At 39.1% G+C, this 19,397-nt stretch overlaps 1 protein-coding gene across 1 annotated transcript in view; it reads left to right on the forward strand.

The window, feature by feature from the left end:
• Positions 1 to 2,301: 2,301 nt before the first annotated feature.
• Positions 2,302 to 19,397, forward strand: part of Rorb (RAR related orphan receptor B) — a 179,839-nt gene continuing 162,743 nt past the window's right edge. Inside the window, exon 1 of the mRNA XM_041661294.1 lies at positions 2,302 to 2,907. Coding sequence (XP_041517228.1) covers positions 2,901 to 2,907 — 7 coding nt within the window. The 5' untranslated portion in view covers positions 2,302 to 2,900. The remainder of the gene's footprint in view (positions 2,908 to 19,397) is intronic.

The following is a 19,397-nucleotide window of genomic DNA, read 5'->3' on the forward strand; positions in this document are numbered from 1 at the left end:
TATAGACCAACCGAATGCCAAATATAATGAACCATGACTTTCTCTTTTCTTAAAGCATTATAGGGTTGCCATCATCCTAACTGTCATTGTTACCTGACTTATATTAAAACTTGGTTTCCTTTAGGATACATCTCTTTATTACTATTCAACTCAGCCTTACCTGAGGAGTGCTGACATTATAGACAGCAGATTCACGCGCAGCCCTACATGAAATCATATTTATGCTTGAGATTGAGTGCAGTGTTATGTGACTAATTGTCACTGAAATTAATTAAAACTGACCCACCAACAAAACATCCTCCAGGTCCATGTGCACAGGTGAGTTCCTTCCATACATGTGTTTACTGTCTTTTTTGAAGGCTATAGTTATTTCAGCAACAAGAATATAATTTAGGATTCAATAATTTGTTAGAAACTTAATACTTAAAATAGTTATTTTTGGATTTTAAAATTCTTCTTTAATGAGAACTAGAAATCGGAAATAATAACAATACCAATTACAATGTTTACAAAGAGTTTTCAATTTTCAATATTCCTATGACTCTTCCTGAAGCTCATAAAATTAAAATGATATAGTCACAATTTGTTTCTTAACTATTTTATATGCAGTAATTTTTAATGAAGCAACTAAATTAGGCATAACTTACTGCAGCTTTAATGTAGTTACGATGAATATATTTTACTTGATTAAAAATGATAAAAACCAGGGAGCCTTAAATATTATCTTAAAAGATTAACTACTGTGTCAATTAAAGATCTAGGAGAAAGGTATTTATGAGGAATAGCTATCCTGAATAGTAACTTCCTTTTGTTCATCTCACTTAATTAATGAATCATCTTTGACTTTTTCCACAAAATGTTCCCAAATTGCACATTGGAAAGGCAACCAAAAGCTGTATTAGTTGAACACTGGTGGAGAGTCAAGAAGTAATCCATTTCTTATTGGAGGGGCAACTAGTTGACAGTGTACAGAGGACTGAACAACCCCCGTTCTACAACATGTTTTGTCTTACAGGAAGTACAATGAATAAACTGACCAAAAAAAAAATCTTATTTCCATTGGGAGTGCTACTGAGTCCTGTCTCTATGCTTTCTAACTGAACAATCAAGGAAACTTTAGCACTTCCAGTCTTGTGATGACAGATTAACCAAATTCTTAAGGCAGCCCCTAACTGCACAGAAAGAAATCATTGATGTCATGCATCTGTATGATGGGGTTGCTTCTTCTACAAAAAGAGAAAGGTATGCAAAGGAACAGTTTTGATAAGTGTGTGTGTCATTTTTCTAGGCTGCAAGTAAACTGTCATAGGAGGCAAATTTCATCTAAGGAATGCGAGTAGCATGAACAGTGTCAAGCTCCCCTAAATAGCTGTCTCTGGACAGCCACTAGCCACGTGCTTTGCTCTTTAAGCCTTCACCAACTGAGAAGAGCCACACTGTCTTGCTTTCTAGTCTGGGCTCTTTGCCAAGTGACCTACCACTAAAGTGACCAAAAAGGCAAATGAGTCTGTCCTTAAGTCCTGCAACCAGAGGTCAGAGGATTTCCTAATGCTGAAGAAATCCTTGTCCTTGACAAAAGAACCTGAAACTCCTGGGGAGGGAGCAGGAAGCAGCTGAGAGGCAGAGAGGAGGGAGGGAAAGGAAGAGAGGAAGGGAGGACTGGAGACTAGTCAGTTGGAGTTTGACAGAGTGAGGAGAGGGGGACTTTTGAATTGTCTCTAAAAGAAGCTGCACGGAGCTAGAGGGGTGTGGTTTTGTAGTCTACCTCTAAAGGCTTAAGCGTCCTGACACAGTAAACCCCTGCCAGAGGAGCGGACGCTATGGAAAAGAGATTCTGCAAAGCGCTCCTGGAAATACAAAACTCTCCAAGGGCTGTGTGAGAGAGGGACAGTGGGTGCAGCCAGGCGGGTCCTGCCAGCTCCTGTCTCCAAAGAACCCTTCAGTGTCCCTTTCTAACTACTGGAGTCAGAAGTGAACGTCACTCGCAGATCTGTCTCACTCCTAGGCACGCTACACTCGGCCCAGATAGAACCCCAGTTCGGACCCCAGTTAGAACCATCTCTAATTCCTAGTCTGGGTCCCCACAGCTTGGGACACCAGAATCCCTAGCCCCGCCCCCTGTCCAAAGCGCGTCCCCTCCCCCGCCTTCCCAGCCTTTCCACGCACTGCGGGACGCTGATTGGCCATAGCGCTGACAGGAGGCGGGGTCAGGAAGTACGGCCAAACCCGCCCTCCGGTATAAGCCTCTTCTCCTCTCGCTCTCTCCACCTCTCTCCTCTTTCTCTCTCGCTCCCTTCCTCTCTGCAACTGAACAGTGAAAATTCACATTGTGGATCCGCTAACAGGCACAGATGTCATGTGAAAGCGCACATGCTCTGCCATCCACACCGCCTTTCTTTCTTTTCTGTTTCCTTTTTTTCCCCTTGATCGTTCTCCCTCTTCTTTGTAACTAACAAAACCACCACCAACTCCTCCTCCTGCGGCTGCCCTTCTCCTCCTCAGTCCAAGTGATCACAAAAGAAATCTCCGAGCCTGAGGCGGTGGCAATTTTTTTTAAAAGCAAGCACACTGGAGAGAAAGAAAAAAGAAACAAACAAACAAACAAACAAAAGCAAAACAAAACCCAGGCACCAGCCAGCCAGGACATTTTTTTCCACCCTGCCTGAAAACAAACAAACAGCCAGCAAAAACAGTCATCAGCAACAACATCAAAACTGTTAGCGTAGCGGCGGCGGCCACCGTCACGCTGTGGCCACGACGTCTGCCTAAAGGGATGCTTCTCTCGGCGGAGCAGCTCTTCGCCGACCGCCTTCTTTCCTCGTGCTGAGCAGGATTTTTGGGTTCTCTGGGGTTCGGGCTGGGAGCTTCATGACTACGAGGAGCAGGACAGCGGCCACACCATGCGAGGTAAGAGAGTGCACGGGTGCCCAGGGTCCCGGGGGCCAGCCAACTCTAGCCAGACCGGGAGCTGGGGGGAGGGGAGAGCTCTCGGCCCAAGGGAAGAGAGACTGGCTACGCGCAGCTCCCCGAGTTCGGCTCGCAGGTGGGACTACAAATGGCCTGAGCTTGGAAAGTTGTGGGAAGGTGTGGAAGGCTCGGGACTTCGGCAGAACGCGGGAGGGCGCTTTTTGGAGACCGGGACAGAGCCAGTCGATTCTCTCAGTTCTGGATTTGCTCAGAATCTTTTCTGCGCGTCGCTCTCGGGAGCGCCACAGGACACAGGATAGAGGAAAGCAGGAAACTGAAAGACAGGGTAGAGGCAGCTGGAAGATCGGGTCACGCCATGGTCCCTGGCCAGAGGTGAACAAGCAGGCACAAGGGAGATAACACTGGGCCAAGCTGCCAGACGCAGGAGCATCCCAGACTACAGGCGCGTCCCTTCTCAGCAATAGGAAACACGGGATGCTCCCGGAAACTGGACACAGATGCCTATGGCTGGACCTTCCCCAGGTCCCCTGTTCCCTTTCCGCTTCACTCTGGTTGGGCCCATCCTCAAAAAGAGTTGCCAGGAGAAAGTTCAGGAGACTAAAGGCAGTGCTACTCAGGTCGGAGGAACCAGGGGTTCGGTCTATTTTGTGTGATAAAGGACCATGGTGGGAGCTAGGGCTAAGCGTGCCTTCTGTCCAGGACCACTGCCACCAGCGGTGGTGCGACCTCAGGGCAAAAGATGCTCCCCAAGAGGCCCGAAGGGATGACAGACGCGAGTCCCCTGCTCTGACTTCACTCCGGGGCTACCTGAGTAGCTGGCCAGGGGTCTTGAGGAATCAGTTTGTAGATCTCCTCTCCTGTGGCACAAGTTTCTTGCGCTCTGTGTTCCGGACCCCTCTCACTTTACAGCAGGACATAACTTCCGTCTTTTCAAAAAAAAAAAAAAAAAAAAACCGATACCTTCCTGACTTGTATATCTATATATGTCTGAATAACCAGCACAAACATCCAAGTGCCCCTTCCTTGATGCATTGTATTCCTATGGGGGCTTTTCTCTCTGATTCACAAGTCCCTCCAGATCCTAAATCCTGAAATAGGTAACAGTCAAGTCTCTGGACCTTCCTGCATCCTAGATGAAAGTGCTCTAAGCAGGACACATTTAGAATAGGGCCCACAAATACCAAATCCACCAGGCTGCCTGTTCCCATGCACTGACCCCATTCCCTAAATGGGGGAGTAGCCGTGACCCTCACGCTCGCCATCCTCCAGGCGCCTTAGGCCTGGCTTGACCTCAAAGGCATACAAATGCAGGGGCCACTGCCTTGGACACTGGGCTGTGTAACACAAGTCAGAAGGAGAGGGGATGGAGAGAAGTTGCCCATTACCCCTGGGGATAGGACTCTAGATAGGGGGACAAAGATGTCTTGGTTAGCGTCTTGACTGACCCGCAAACTGGAAGTTAGGATCTCTGTGTGCTTGTGAGCAGTGACAACAGCTAATTGTTCCAGTCACGGGATGGTCACATGCTCCACTATCCAAATTCTTTCAATAAACTGTACTACAGGAATTGGCGGGGAGAGCGCCTTTACTTCGTGAGAAACTGGATTTTTGTTTATCTTTTTCTGCCCCACCTCACCTTCTCACGCACTTTCCTTTCGGTTTCCTTAGCTCTTAACTGAAGCTGCGGGTTAGAGGCTTGACTTTTTCTCCCCTCCCAACAATCTCCCTCCCCGGGGCTAGGTTCAAGCTACCTGGGGGTCAGAAACCACGTGCCACCGCAGGTGGTCCCCTGCACTAATCCCGTAGCCGAGCTGCAGACCTCCTAAACACCGGAGGGTAGAGCAGAGCGCAGATTCACTGCTTTAACCTTGACTGCGCTGGACCTGCTGCTTCTCCCTGAGGAGACCCCTGCCTCACGGGATTTAAGGCAAGGGCTGCTCCCGGTGTACACCTTAGAAATCCAGTGTGAAGCCACATCTTTGTCTCAGAGAACATTCAGGCTCACCAAGCCGCCCAGGTATACTAGGTCTAATCCAAGATGACCCCTGAGGCAGCCCGAAGTGAAGTTGGTAAAGAAAAAGTCAGGGATCTCTCTAGCCCTTTTGCCTCTCTTCTCTTGATCTCTTACTGTTCCATTCGCATTCCCTTCGGTCAATGCCTTGCCCCATCCTATCATCGGCTGCCGATCATTAAAGATAAAATAAGAAGCCCTTTGGAGGTCCGATGCACAGCATTCCCGTAGGGAGGGGAGTATAGAATGAGGCTACCCAGAAGTCGTTTAACAGTTGAACTTGTGTGTCGATTTAGAGGTGAGAGAGAAGAATCAAATCCTCTTTCCCTTGTGCAGGGCTGCTAAGTAGAGACCACTGGAACAGGCTCTGTTGGGGGAGGAGCTGCCGGCAAACAGCTTTGCCTTTTGCCTGTGAGCATGCCATCTACTCCAGACACCATGCCCTGCCCCACCACACACACTGTCTCCATTCCCAAGTGGTCCTGTCAGAGCTTTGGCTCCAAGGTTTGCTTCTGGCAATGTCAACTGTCCTGAGTCAGGTCGATTTGCCAGACACAAACGGTGGCAATGTCTAGGACAGAGCAGTATCCCTGTGGGTCAATCCTGCAATCTACCCCAGACTACACCGCCCAGGTGTGCTTGGGGTATTTGAGAGTATGTCTGGGGAAGCTCTAGCGTGAGAGGAGTGATGCGAGGCACTGATTCTTGACTTCATTGCCCTGCCTTGCAGCACAACCTATCTAAGCAGAATCCAATTCCAGTCATAGTCTCCTGTCTCCTAAAGTGGAAGAGGTGGCAGCTTGATCGTCCACAAAACTTCGCACCCTTTGTCTGTGGGAGAGCATCCTATGAGCTCTAGGGATGCTCTTCTTGCTTCTTGAAAGGAAACTTCTAGAAACGGGGAGTTCCTTAGGCAGCAAAGGAGTGAAGCAACCCGGTGTGGTTTTTCAGGGCTCCTTGTTGAGTAGTCTGTCGGTTGTTTATTACAAAGGATAACTTTGTGGTTGTTCCCTGCTACTCCTGCATAAAATCCCCCTTTCCCAAGCAGAAGCACAGCAGCTGACATTGTGATCCATAGATGACTGCAACTTGGAGGATTTAACTCTGAGTTTATTCTTTTTGCAAACAAGGAGGGGTCTTGGCTTTTTTTGAACTCTAGATTTTATCAAGTACAAGTAATAAATTTCTATTGGCTGCTAAAGTTTAAAAAAAATTAGCTTGCTTTCTGAGATGCAGCCACCTTAGAAAATATAAAGGATCTGAATATTCTTAGGTTTTTTCTTAATCAAATGTTTGCTCTAAATTGTCTCCACAAGTACCAATTAAATGACTTAGGTTAAATATGTTAACTATTTCTAACCAATATTCCTCCTTCCAAACATTAAAAAAAAAACTAACTGAAAGGATAGCCCTGCTAGTCCTCCGTTTATTTCTGCCCACATGGAAATCACCAGTGAGCTGTCTTTCTAACAAGAAAATCAATCACTCAACAGTTTAAAGAAAAATGATGTTAAAGTACTGTTTCAAGTACTGTGGGAAAATATATAGCAAAAAAAAATCCTATAATATGCCCCTAAATGCTAATAAGTACATCCACCCACCTTGCTCCTCCCTCAACAGTCACGGTGAATTGTTAACTATTGGTATACAGAAGTGTTAGGCATCTTGGCGATGAAGATGAGGTATGGGTCCACTGTAAGTTTTAGATTTAAGAAAAAAAAATGGTAAATGTAAAGGTGGAAGTTTTGAGTATCAGACTTCATAAACTAGGATGATAAAATTATAAGTCCTTTGTTTGCACTCACCTACAACTTGTAATCCTTGTATTTTCCAATCGTGACAATAACCTCTGGGCAGTGGAAAACCCTTCACGGTACTCTCGTCTGTCACTGTCAAAGTGAGGTTTGTGTGATAGTGTAGCATCAATAACTCATCATGTTATGCTCTTAACCAAATATAAATATTAATGTCAATATTTATTCATCTTGGTACTGTGTCAAATGCTAAATGTTTAAAAATCTCAACAACTTCCCATAGGTGTTCTTTAAATTTAAGTATTTCCAATTAACAAAACAGGATTTTAGAACAAAAAGGGTATCAAGGCACCAAAAAATTATAGAGAATTTAGAGTTAGTGTTCATGGTATCCAAGCTTTGTAAAAAAAAAAAGAAAAGAAAAGAAAGAAAAGAAAGAAAGAAAAATACTGTTTTTCTAAAACTAGCACATGACAGTATTGAATACATTATGTTTTTCTACATAAGGTGACAAATGTTTTAAGCTTTGACTTCTCATATTATAAGGGTGTATTCACGTTTTGGGAAGATAAGACAAACTGTAGAGTTCTTATACATTTTTTGCAACAGTTCTTAGGAGTATAAATGTGACTCACGGCATACTAATTAATTTACAAACATTCATAAAGTATCTCTAATTTAAGGTGAATATTGCAGCTCTTGATAAATAAAAAGTATTCAATTAATCTAGTCAAGTAATGCAGTCTCAACACTGTACATGAGGCTGCTGTGATTCTGAAATTTTACAAAGTATGGGTTTAAATTATGCGTGGTGACATCAGTGCCACTGTGCATTGGCAAAATCTGTGACTTGCAGTTAAGCGTATCAGGAGATAAGAATAGTAACATCGAACTGAAGGGTTCAAGCCCTGTCCAGTTGAAAACAAAGGTTCATGAGTTTGCACATGGTGAGCACAAAGTAACTGAAATAATATTTATCATTCTAGTAGTACAAACAGAGATTCTCAATGTTGAGCCATCCCTATGACTACTCCACAAATCCAAAAAGTAATAGTTTTTAATTATATTGGCATTAAGTTAGTTGATGTTACTGAAATAGTATTTTATGTCAAAATATATAAAAGAGTAGAGATGAGAGAAGAAATTATGCTTAAAATTAAATATGTATACTTTTTCTAGATATAGTTCTACTCTCCAGCCATTCTTATCTAATGGGTAAAAATTAAGCCAACTAATGAAATAAGTCCTTAATGATGTAATGAATTATGGCCTTTGATAAAATGAGTACTCTACATAAAAAGTATTATTCCTGTAATTTTGCAATCATCTTCCAATTACAGCTTCTTGCAAATATTTAATCTGACTTTGAATAGCATCTCTGACTTAACAGAGTTGCGAGCAGATAATAGCAGTCTTCGGAGGCGTCTGTTGATACACACTGATACGCAATATGTATATGCATGTGCCTATAACCACCCACTCAGACAAAAAGAATGAACATTTGAGAGTGAAAATCATTCTTATCTTTGCTTTCACAATCCAGACTTCAAATTCAAGCATATTTACAGAAACAGAACAACTTCGCAAAGCATCCAGAAAAGAGATGTGAATATATATGGCACTTGAAGCTGCATAAAAAAGAAACGCTAATAGCGTCTATTTATAAATAATCTACACAAAACCCCATTATACTGCCTAATGATAATTAGAGGGAAAGGAAATCAAAGAACTGAGGATTGCCAAATAAATAAAATATTCCCTCTCAAATTAAGCAACAAATTCATAGATAACAAGGCTTCTGCCACGAATTTGAAGGATGTCTCCTTTGTAGCTTAAGACAAAGGGAGCATAGAGGAATAAATATTGATTGAACTAATCATCTGATGAATAGAAATGAGATTTACCAGTGCACCAATATAATAGACTATGTTAACTAGCTCTTTCATGGCACATATGCTGCCCTTTCAACCCCTGACCTCTTCCATTCAGTTCTTAATGAGGGAAACCACAGGTGTTATAACGGTATTTGTGGCGAATCTAGCTAAATATAATAACATGTGGCTAAAAAATGGTATTGTGTGTGGACTCTCATAAAAGGAAATACTGTATTCACATCATCACAAAATTATAGTGTACTTTCAATTCCATAAAATTTTAGTTTGCTAGGATAACCTTAAAGATACAGTTTCCACGTGGTCATCAATATTTCAAGGACCACATTTAGTGACTCTGTGATCCTTGCAACTTCATTAATGCTTACCTGCAGAGGTAAAAGGATTATTCTATATATATATTTGTCCACGTGGTTGTTCATTCCACAGAGTAAATATTTAAAAATAACACTTAGAGGATACAGTATTTTACAAACATGGAGTGCATGACTTTGGAAATTACTTTGTTAGAACAGGTATTTGTCAATGTTGTTTTGTGTGGTTGGTTATCATATTTGTGATCTTGGGTTGATTTCTCTAATTTAGACAAATAAGTGTCTTTAGCAAAGAAAGAACAATTTAGCCTGGTTGGTTACTAAATGATACTTTTGGTAATGAGGCTGTTTATTGTTAAATAATCATAGAAGGCAAATATCTTGCTATATGGAGCATGCATGTGATCTGGGGTGCCTCAGGAAAACATCTACACTGATTTCACCTTATGAAAGCTTTTTTCATTATACATGTCAAAAAAAGTAAAATTTAAATTACATGGTTTTTAAATTTTGGATAAAGTGTACAATCAATTGTACTTCTTTAAATTGCTGTTATACCATTACCTAAACTGCTCAGACTATGCTGTGAGCATATTATAGCGGCATAGGCACCATGCTTCAGTACTGAGATAAAAGCATAAAAAGCAGTGTTTTCATAATTAAGGGCAAAAATATAGGCTCTTATGTTATTTTTTTCTAACAAATATTTTAAAATGTTTTCAAATGGAAATTCATCTGTCTGCTTTACACCTCATATACACCATTCTCTCCTGTTTTGAAAACAACCAAACTTGCTGATTGTTGTATTTCTAGTAGCTCAAGGCAAGATTATACTTTTCACATATGGGAAAGAAATCATTTTCTCCAAGCTGTGTCTATCGCTACTTAAATTTTAGGGAAAAAAGATCAAATCTGTCATTTTTAATATCCATATTCATACTAATAGAAATGAATGTGCCTTGCACACACAAGAATTATTTAATGACCATCTACCCACGAATAGATCCTGAGAATGCTCAAGTTGACACAGTGGTCTGTTTGCTTGGTCCAGGTCTTGTTCTAGGGAGAACAGAAGCAAAGTCAGCAAGAAAACAGTGAAGAGTCCACCTGGGGCTCAGGTCTCATGGGTGAAGTGGTACTTAGCATGGCCTGGAATGATAGTAGAAGGTCTGCTTTTGGTTAATTTGTTGATGTGAATGGGGCTTATAAAAATACTATACGGTATACTCCCCCCAGTTACCATTTGTAGTTGGTACCATTTGAATTTAGGGCTTATTAATGAAAGAACTATTAAGAAAATAATGAAATCTCGTGTAAAAAGAAAACAAAAGCTACTGCATTGTTTTCAGATATCTCACACGATAAATTACAAAGAAGAAAACCTAAAGTATTTATTAGTTATAAAAAATACTGGCAACAAATGTCAGTATGAGGAAGATTATATGTTTGTTGTTCTTTGTTTTAAATTGCTATGCATGTCTAAATTAAAATAGTATCACAGTCCTTCTAACCTTCCCTTTCCTCTTTCCTGCTCCTCTCGTGTCCACACAACTCATCCCATGCCCCAAACTCTCGAACTGAATGTCTCTTTTTCCTTGATTTTTATTGTTGCATACAAATATATATGCCTGTGTGTATACATATGTTACTTGTTTTCTAAGTACCACAGAGAAAAGATGAGTGAAAATGCAATACGCATGTATTTATATTGTGTTATAAATACAATTCTTTTTCCCAAATAAGGAAGTAGCTGAATATATTGAATTTCATTTTCTTTAATGTTTAAGCTATTATCTGAAAGTAGTGATACCACTCTGGGGAGTGTCTTAGATTACCAGATATCAAGAAGAATAAATCCACCTCTGCAGGTGAGTTTTGTAGGCAGTAGCTGAAGGCCCCCATGGTGGTCTTCACAGTCAAGACTGCTCATTTTGAAATGACAGTTTGCCAGTTCTTATCTTATGCATTAGTTCTGTGAGCTTAGTTAAGTGATTGTGAGTCCTCCTCCCCGTGTTTAGTCCACTCTGAAACAGCGGTGGGATCGGGTTTCTGAGCCTATGAAGCTGAAAAGCAGGTCGGGCTGGGGAGAATTCAGCACAGTAAATGTCAACATTCTAAAGCTGCCAAGCAGGCAAATTGTCCCCACTGTTGGTCATAACCCCCTGAATTAGCAAAAATGTTCTTTCCCAGTTTCTGCTTGGGAAGCAAAACTACGCTCATACTTTGCAGCCCTGAGAAACAGTGTTTAGTTTGATGCTGTTTTTTAGCTGGAATTTACCAGACTGAGGAAATGGGGTCTTCTGTTTTAGCACCACCTGGCTACGTGATGACTATTTGATCTCTTTATTTCTTGATACTAGAAGAATTCAAGAGGTAGTTCGACAACCCAACCTTATTTCTTGGGGCTTCTCTAAAAGAGTGAAGAGTTAGAAAGTCATTTGACCAAACAGTTATTCCATAAGACAACTGCTTTTCTTAATACTTCTTGCAATTTCTATCTGGTAGACTTATTTTTAATGACAGTGGGCATATGTTTACACTTGACATAATTTCTGGCCAGTGTCCTATTCTGGGTGGTAAATATAGAGTGAATCTCGGGAAAACAGTGCATTAATTTGAGTTGCTATTCGTAACACAGATCTAGTTTGTTTCTTTGTGTATTTACTTTAATTTGTAAGAAAAATATGCCTAAAACTTTAGACTAATTAATAGCATTAAACTAATATTCTCGTCTTTCATTAGACAGACTGCTCAGAGGGCAGTCTTACAAAACAGGATCAGCGTGTGTTGTTCTCTGTAATTACTTCTTGTGACATCAGACCACTGTTTTATGTTTATTTGCCTAAATAGTGTAGTGTAACCAGTTTCTGGGAAAGCTTCACTGAAAAGGTTAAATGGAACATGTCTAAGGAATGAATTGCAAGGGTACTTCAGAAAGTTTAATGGTACTTCATTAGTATTAAATTCAATATTAGAAATTACCCCCTTTTAATTCTATAGTTTCAGACAGAATAAACACCCACGACATGTATTTCACTCCCCCAGCTGTTGGCTTCTAGATTCCTGATCGAAACAACAGCACAAGTTGAAAAACACTCAGGCGTGCTGACTTCTTAATGAATAATTTGCTATTATTAGCATTGTTGAGTCAAATAACAAGATTATTACACAGAGCGTTTCTGTTAACTTGTACATACGTTGTGCCTGGCATGTACAGAGGAATTAAACACTTTAAGGAAAAGAAGAAGCCTCGGTCCAAATTCCCACAGTTGTTAAATATGAGCAAATGCTGCACAGTCTGGTAGAACAGAAGAACATTTGCTGGGAAAAACATGACATATCTTTAAGGTATGGTGCTTCCTGGAAATAATTTCCTTTCTACAAAACAAAATATTTTAAATATATTACTTGGAGGATTTGGGGATCTTCATATATTAATCAATTAGCTTATTCTAAAATTAAATAGGAACAGTGTGATATCCTAGACTCTCTCCCTTTCAAATCTGACTACATTTTAAAATGAGATTAACTCTTATCACATTCATTCTTGCAGATATATTTTTTCGCTGTTTAAAATTATGTTAGATACCAAAGAAATGGGATTTTTGAATAAACCATCCCAAGGACAAATTCAAAAATATAAATATTAAGAGTATTCTTAAGTTTACATAAATACCCATCAGAGTTTTGTTTCAATTTATTTACTGATATTACTGAAGATTAATTCTGACTGATGCTCAAATAAGAATAAATGAACAATTATGTTCTTAGCTTTAGAACATGTTATTTCTCAAATAAATAAATTGGCTCTGAGTTATTTCTGCCAATATTTTGTTGCACCCATTTTCTCTTTAATGAATTTTAAAGCTGACATGACTCACTCAAGTGTTGGTTTATAGTCATAGAAAAGCTTTCTCGTGGTACAGTGACTAAAAAGAAATGGGAGGAAAGCTGTATGTGGTACCTAATGGTGTAAATCAGATTACAGAACACTTAATATGTGTAAGATACTAAGTCCTACAAGTTACTGTTTCAAATAGAAGAGAAAAAAGGTAGAAGGAAGGAAGGAGGGAGGGAGGGAGGGAGGGAGGGAATGAAGGAAAGAAGGGGAGGAAGAAGAAGAAAAAGAAAGAAGGGGGAGGAAGAAGAAGAAAAAGAAGGTGGAGGAAGTAGGAAAGAGAGGAGAGGATGTTCCTCATGAAAGACCTAAAGAACCAATCAGATATCATCCACAAGAATGTCTCAGGTATCTACTATTGCTTATGTCACTTTTTAAATGTGAAACATGGATAATTTGTCTCTGGTTGTTTGATCTAAAAAGTTACCTAAAATTACCTTGAAACCAAGACTTCTGATTATGAACCTAGTTCTATGTTTAATAATCTGCAGTCTGCTCTTCTAGGCCATTCTGGTTTCCTCGTCTTGGCATGCGTAGTAGACATTACTAATAAATTTGGCAAGGCACCAATCACTTGTTAACTATGGAGGTAAACTTTGCTGTCATTTGGTCACTATATTCCATAAGATAAAGTTTTCATTAAAACTCTGGCCAATGCTTTGATCACATGATGAAGAATCACACAATAAAACTGTCTATTCAATTACAGTGTGCCTTTGGGAAAACATAGTTCTCCATAGTTTTTACTACCTGAATAATCATGATGTTGTTACCAATATGAGGAAGAATTTAACTAAGTATTAAACTAAGTAAAACAACCTTCAGGTTCTGACTAGGCACTGACTGGCCAAAAGAAAAATGAATCCAACATGTAAATAGTATTTTTCTCATTATAATTATTCCATTGGAATTTTTAACTATATATAATTTCATAAACTCAACTATGCTCTCTCTTTATATCAGTTTCAAGCGTTTAGTAAAATTGCACATTTTGTTTCTCCTTTAAGAATCTATACTGACTGCAGGGAAGCAAAGCTGGGAAATATCGCTGAAGCTGTTGGGGCCTGAATATGACATTGTTCTCCAATCAATTCCCAATGTCTCTTTCAGTCTGAGATAAACATCCTTTCCTTATTTGTCCCTGAGCTTTTCCAATTGTCTGTCAGGAAGACGGTGGTTTCTCTTTAGACATAAAGATTTCAAACAAAGCAGTGGGCTAAAGAACCTGGCGTACCACCACTTACCCGCCTGAGCTGGAGTCACCTCATCTGGCTGGCTAACATCAGCACCAGAGATCACTTCCCATCCTGTGCTTTAGTCAAGATATTTCTTAAGGAAAAAGCTTTGGCACCATTGGGAAGGTGCCATATCTAATTGTACCCAGCAATATACAGGGGAAAACCAATTACACTTGACATTAATTCTAAAGAAAATGCAGAGTTCCACTCTTCCTTAACAATGCTGCAATTTAATTTGTTTTGCATTTTGGCTGAAACAGAATGCACCTTACATGAAGCTATCATTTACATGATTAATTTTTACCGTTTCAAATTAAGTCCATTTATGTTTCTTTAAGGGCATGATTGTTAGCCTGCTGTTATTGACTTTTTTAGGTTTCCTCACTGTAAACTGTACTATACGAAGAATAGTGTGAAATGCTAGCACTACCGGGTGATTTATACTCCGGGACAGTAATTGATCGCGTTATATAATGATGCTGACTCCTGTAGTCATCCTAATTTGCCTGCAGATACTATCCAAAAGAAAGCTGCACATGCTGGTTCATCTTTATCTCATACTTGCTTCCTACCTTGTGTACTAGTATCAGGTTAGGAAAGACTGTAGACTTACCTCAGGTGAGCCTCTTTGTCTCGCTTTATGTAAAATACCCTCCCTGCTAGCCCTATTTCAGAGAGAGTGGCCCTCTTCCTCAGCATCACTAATTCTGTCACTCTCTATCCTCTGGCTGCTATTAAGGAAAGTTCTAGAAACATTTTTAAAAGGAACTGTGTAAAGCTGAGAGGAACTGACAGATGCAGCCTCATCCCTGTACAAACGTAACAGCAGGAAAAACAGTATAATAATATCTTGCTTGTTCCTTGCTCTATAGCTCCAAGCAGCTTGTGTAGAAGCCATCTTGACAGTCCACTCAGCAGTCTTGTGAGATATGCAAGACAGGCATGCGAAATAATAGGTGCAGGAGAGAAGAGCCAAAGGAAACTTTCAAATGTAAACAGAATGCTTGATAAAACAATTTAAGCTTCCAACTCCTACGTTTCAAATGAGTCCCATATCAAAAAATGTAAGCATCTGGTTTATTTTTTTAAGAAAAAAATGAAAAGAAAAAACGCTTGATGAGAACTTGGGGAGGGGACTCAGGTTCAAGCATTAAAGAAATAAAGCAACGGAAGTGGGAATTTCGTTTGTCAAGTGACAGCAAGGGTGACGGATTGAGAGTCAGTGTCCTTGTGTGCTATGGTGGAAGTTTAATCACATTAGTACAACCTCTACCATCAACCCTCATGATACTGGTGCTCTGTTTCTTCATCTTGTTCAGTTTTTATCCCACCTGTGTTCTCTGCCTGTGATCTGCATCTGCCGTTTCAGTGACTCGGTGTCTTCTTCTGGGCTCCTCTCACCAAGGGAGAAACTGACGAACTTGGCATTTGTAGACACTGCTCTGAAAAGTCCTGATAACTAAGAAAAACTGATATCTGGAATCTTTTTTCAAAGCCCATAAGATGAAACTCTGATAAATCACATATGTATTTAGACATAACTGAGCATTTGTGTATAGAAATACATGTATGAGAGTTATTAATATTTTTAATTATCATCTTTGCTCCAGCAATTCACTTCTTGGGATCTTTCTAAGGGAAAGAAAATAAAAGGGATAACAGGAAGCAATTTCACTAGACATGGCTTCAGCCTTACTATACGCTTTGTGATGATTTAGAGAATACTTCTGTGCGGTGCCCTTTTTGCCACAGCCTTCACTTATGTGCATTCACTGTGCACATGTATGAATCTATCATGTATTCCATGCACTTCACTAGCATTAAGTATATGTATGTAGCTGATAATATGCTTTATAAAAATGAGTTAAAATGGCAATAAAACAAAATTCTCTTTGATCAGAGTAAACCTAAACACGAGTAAGAAGAATTATAGTGTAAATGTTTAGATGCTATAATATATAACTTATATAAGATGCTTAAAACAAACTAGTAAAAGTCACATCTGGAAACTAAGATTTTATTTTTATTGTTTTTTTCTTTATTTTCTGTATTTTCAAATTTTGCATACATAGTCAGCATGCATCATTTTTAAAAAAGAAAGCAAATACTCTGAGATAGTAGGAAGATAGTATTCTTTCTGTGAGTCACTGTACTTTAGTTTAACTGTAAGCCTAAAGTACCTAATATGCTGATAGACTTAAGAATGAAGGCATAATGGGTCCTTGAAGAAATTAACTCCTCATGCATTCCCGAACATTTTCCAACTACCCTTAACTTAGTGAAGAATTTTGCAAGCCAGGACCTATATTAAATGCTGATGGGTATCCAGAATAGAACCATCACCATGTTTTAAAGAACTCAGTCATTTCTTGAAAACACAATTCAAAAATAAGTATCAAAAATAATGAAACTAAGAAGAGCTAGTTGAAGAGGGAGAAGGCACACTTAAACTTCCTCCATCATTGAACAAAGCAGAGTTCTGCCCTGTTAAGCTCTTGTTGCAGGTGAATTAACACCCTTCTTTATGTCTCTGGAAGGTTCATATTAATTTTGAAAACATATTACTTCCAATATAAGGGCAAAAATAGGATCCTCACATAGTCAGCTTCTCTCCAGCTATGTCTGTTGAACTCCCTGTGATATCCCAGCAAAACAAAGAGGCTTCACAATGCTAGCGGTGTTAAAATGCCAACCAGCATTTACAGACTTGGGTGCCACAGTAAAAGAAGACAGAAACTAAAATGATTTCTCCACATGGCACTATTAAAATATTTACAACATTCGTGTGCTCTGTCATAGATGGAGAATGCCAGTGCACCCTTAAGTTTGTTGTGAACTCATTGGTATTTAATATTTAGGGTCAAATTCTATAATTTTAACCTCCAAGGTAGTTATCAAACATGAATAATAACAACACTAGGACAGTGGTTTCAAGTGGGGTGCAATTTTGTGACCAGGGAAAAATGTTGGAAAATGAGTATAGACTTTGCCCCATCCTAAGGAACTATGTGGTAATATCTAAAGATGATTTCAATTGTCACAGCTGAGGTAGAATTCTGAGCATCTCATAGGTAGTGACCTGGAATAACAATGAGTATCACAGCATACAGGAAAGCCCATAAAGCAAAGAATCATCCTGCCACACCAGTGGTCAGTCCTGACACCAGACAATGTGACACAGAAGTCTTGAAAGAGTTTCTGAACAGCGTGGCTTCCCACATCGTATTCCCTGAAAAAGACTGCAGCTTTTCCTCCCCTGCACAGTAACCTGTTTGCCACCCCAAAGAAAGACTAAACTCGGCTCATCCTAAGAATTTCAAAATGTGAAGCCTTCTGTACTAACAAGCCAGGTCATTCAAATATTGATTCTGGGGCTGGGATAATAAATGTTTTTTACAAATGAACAAGACATTCCTTTGCAAGTCAGATAGTTTCTATTTCTTTGCTTTCCACAAAATTGAAAAGAAGCTATTAGGATTGTCAGTTATAAATCATTTGAAATAATTCTTGGTGACAGAATGCTATGTGAGTTGAAACATCCTCTTTAGAAGGAGCTAGAAGATATGAGAATACAAGTTCAATTGCTATGACTAAATTAGCTCCACTTTCTTCTATATATTTATATAAGTTAGGTTTTTAGCATGTTTCTTTCTAAAAGAAAATAGAGAGAGTAGATGATAAACCGCACTATACGTTAGGAATAATAGTCAAATATAAATGCTAGGAAAAAGGCCGGGTGGTGGTGGCACACTCCTTTAATCCCAGCACTCGGGAGGCAGAGGCAGGCGGATCTCTGTGAGTTCGAGGCCAGCCTGGACTACAAGAGCTAGTTCCAGAAAAGGAACCAAAAGCTACGGAGAAACCCTGTCTCGAAAATCAAAAATAAATAAAAAATAAAATAAAAATGCCAGGAAAAAAAAACTGAGGGAAAAGGTCCTGTCTCTCCTAAAAGATTAATTTCCTATAAAATTATTTTTGCATTTAGTAATGTAAAACTTATTATATAATTTGACATTTTATCAGTTGTATCTAATGCTAATGATAATTATAAAATTTCAACCCAGAAGAGATTTTATCACAGAATCAGTATTCACAGTGAAAAATACGATAAATTAATGCATGTTTGTTACAATAAAGTATAACCTAGTGATTAAATAAAAGACGGCTAAGCATAAAAGTTTTGACATAAACATGTAATTCTGTGGTATGAAAGGATGACTTCCAGAAGCAAAGTAGACACTATGCAACTTCAGTTAAAGAATCTATGTGTTTTCTCTTCAAATCTATGATACAGACATCAAAATATTATGAAATCTAGATTTCATTGGTGTATTTAAAAAATGATTCATCAATTTTACTTTAAAACATAAAACCTAAAATTCTTTAGAAGCTAATTTAGAAACTACATTATTTGAACTAGTGTTATAAAGGCCATAGAGTTTGCAACTATGATCATACCAGGACAAAAGAGAATGTCTTAGGGTCCAAAAGTCTTATTCCATGATCATCTGCTATGTTTTCTCCTGTTCTTATTAGCCTAGTATTATAATTCATAAGCACAATACCTGGGCAACCATTTCATCCTCAGAAGGATAACCAGTTCTCAAGGTGATAGCTTTTCCTAATGACCCTAATGATTAGGTGCTATTGTGTCAATCTTTGGACAATAAGAAACTGCTCATTTTTACTCACATTTTACAGTAGCTGTTCCCTACAGAAATTATGAATAATCACCAAGCTTTGCATTGTCAACCATGGGATAAAAGAACAACCATACTCAAAGAGTAGGTGCCAGTGTATTCCTCTAGACCACTCTGCATTTTCTATAAGTCTTGTTAGTAAATATTTTAAGCTCAGGAATTCATGAAATTTCTGTGGCTCTCATCACAACACAATGTCAGAACTATGCAAACAGGCCATAGACCAAGTATAAAGACTTATTTATTATGGCTATGTTTCAATAATTATTTACAGACAAAACAGTCTAGATTTACGTGGGCAATCATTTGCTGGCCCCAGCATTTCACTGTTAAAGTACTAAAGACAGGATGTATCTCTAAATTTTATGTTCTCATCCCCTGAATAAATGATTATTGAATGGGCACAAAAATTTAAACCTTAAGAAGATATTAAAATATGCTAAAATGCAATGAATGATTGAGAATAAGAAAAGAATAAGAAAAGAATAAGAAAAGAATCGCAAACCATTCTTTTTTCTAATGTCTAATGCGTAGACATTAGAAAATGCTGTTGGCCACAGGCAGTAGGATAAGGTTAACACACATTATTCATATATTCTCCCTATAGTAAACTATAATTTAAAATAGCATTTCATATGTTTTCCTTGAATATATTTTACATC

The sequence above is a fragment of the Microtus oregoni genome, unplaced genomic scaffold (genome assembly GCF_018167655.1).
Source record: "Microtus oregoni isolate MIOR12 unplaced genomic scaffold, Mior012 000012F_ref0000307, whole genome shotgun sequence".
NCBI classification, from domain to species: domain Eukaryota; kingdom Metazoa; phylum Chordata; class Mammalia; order Rodentia; family Cricetidae; genus Microtus; species Microtus oregoni.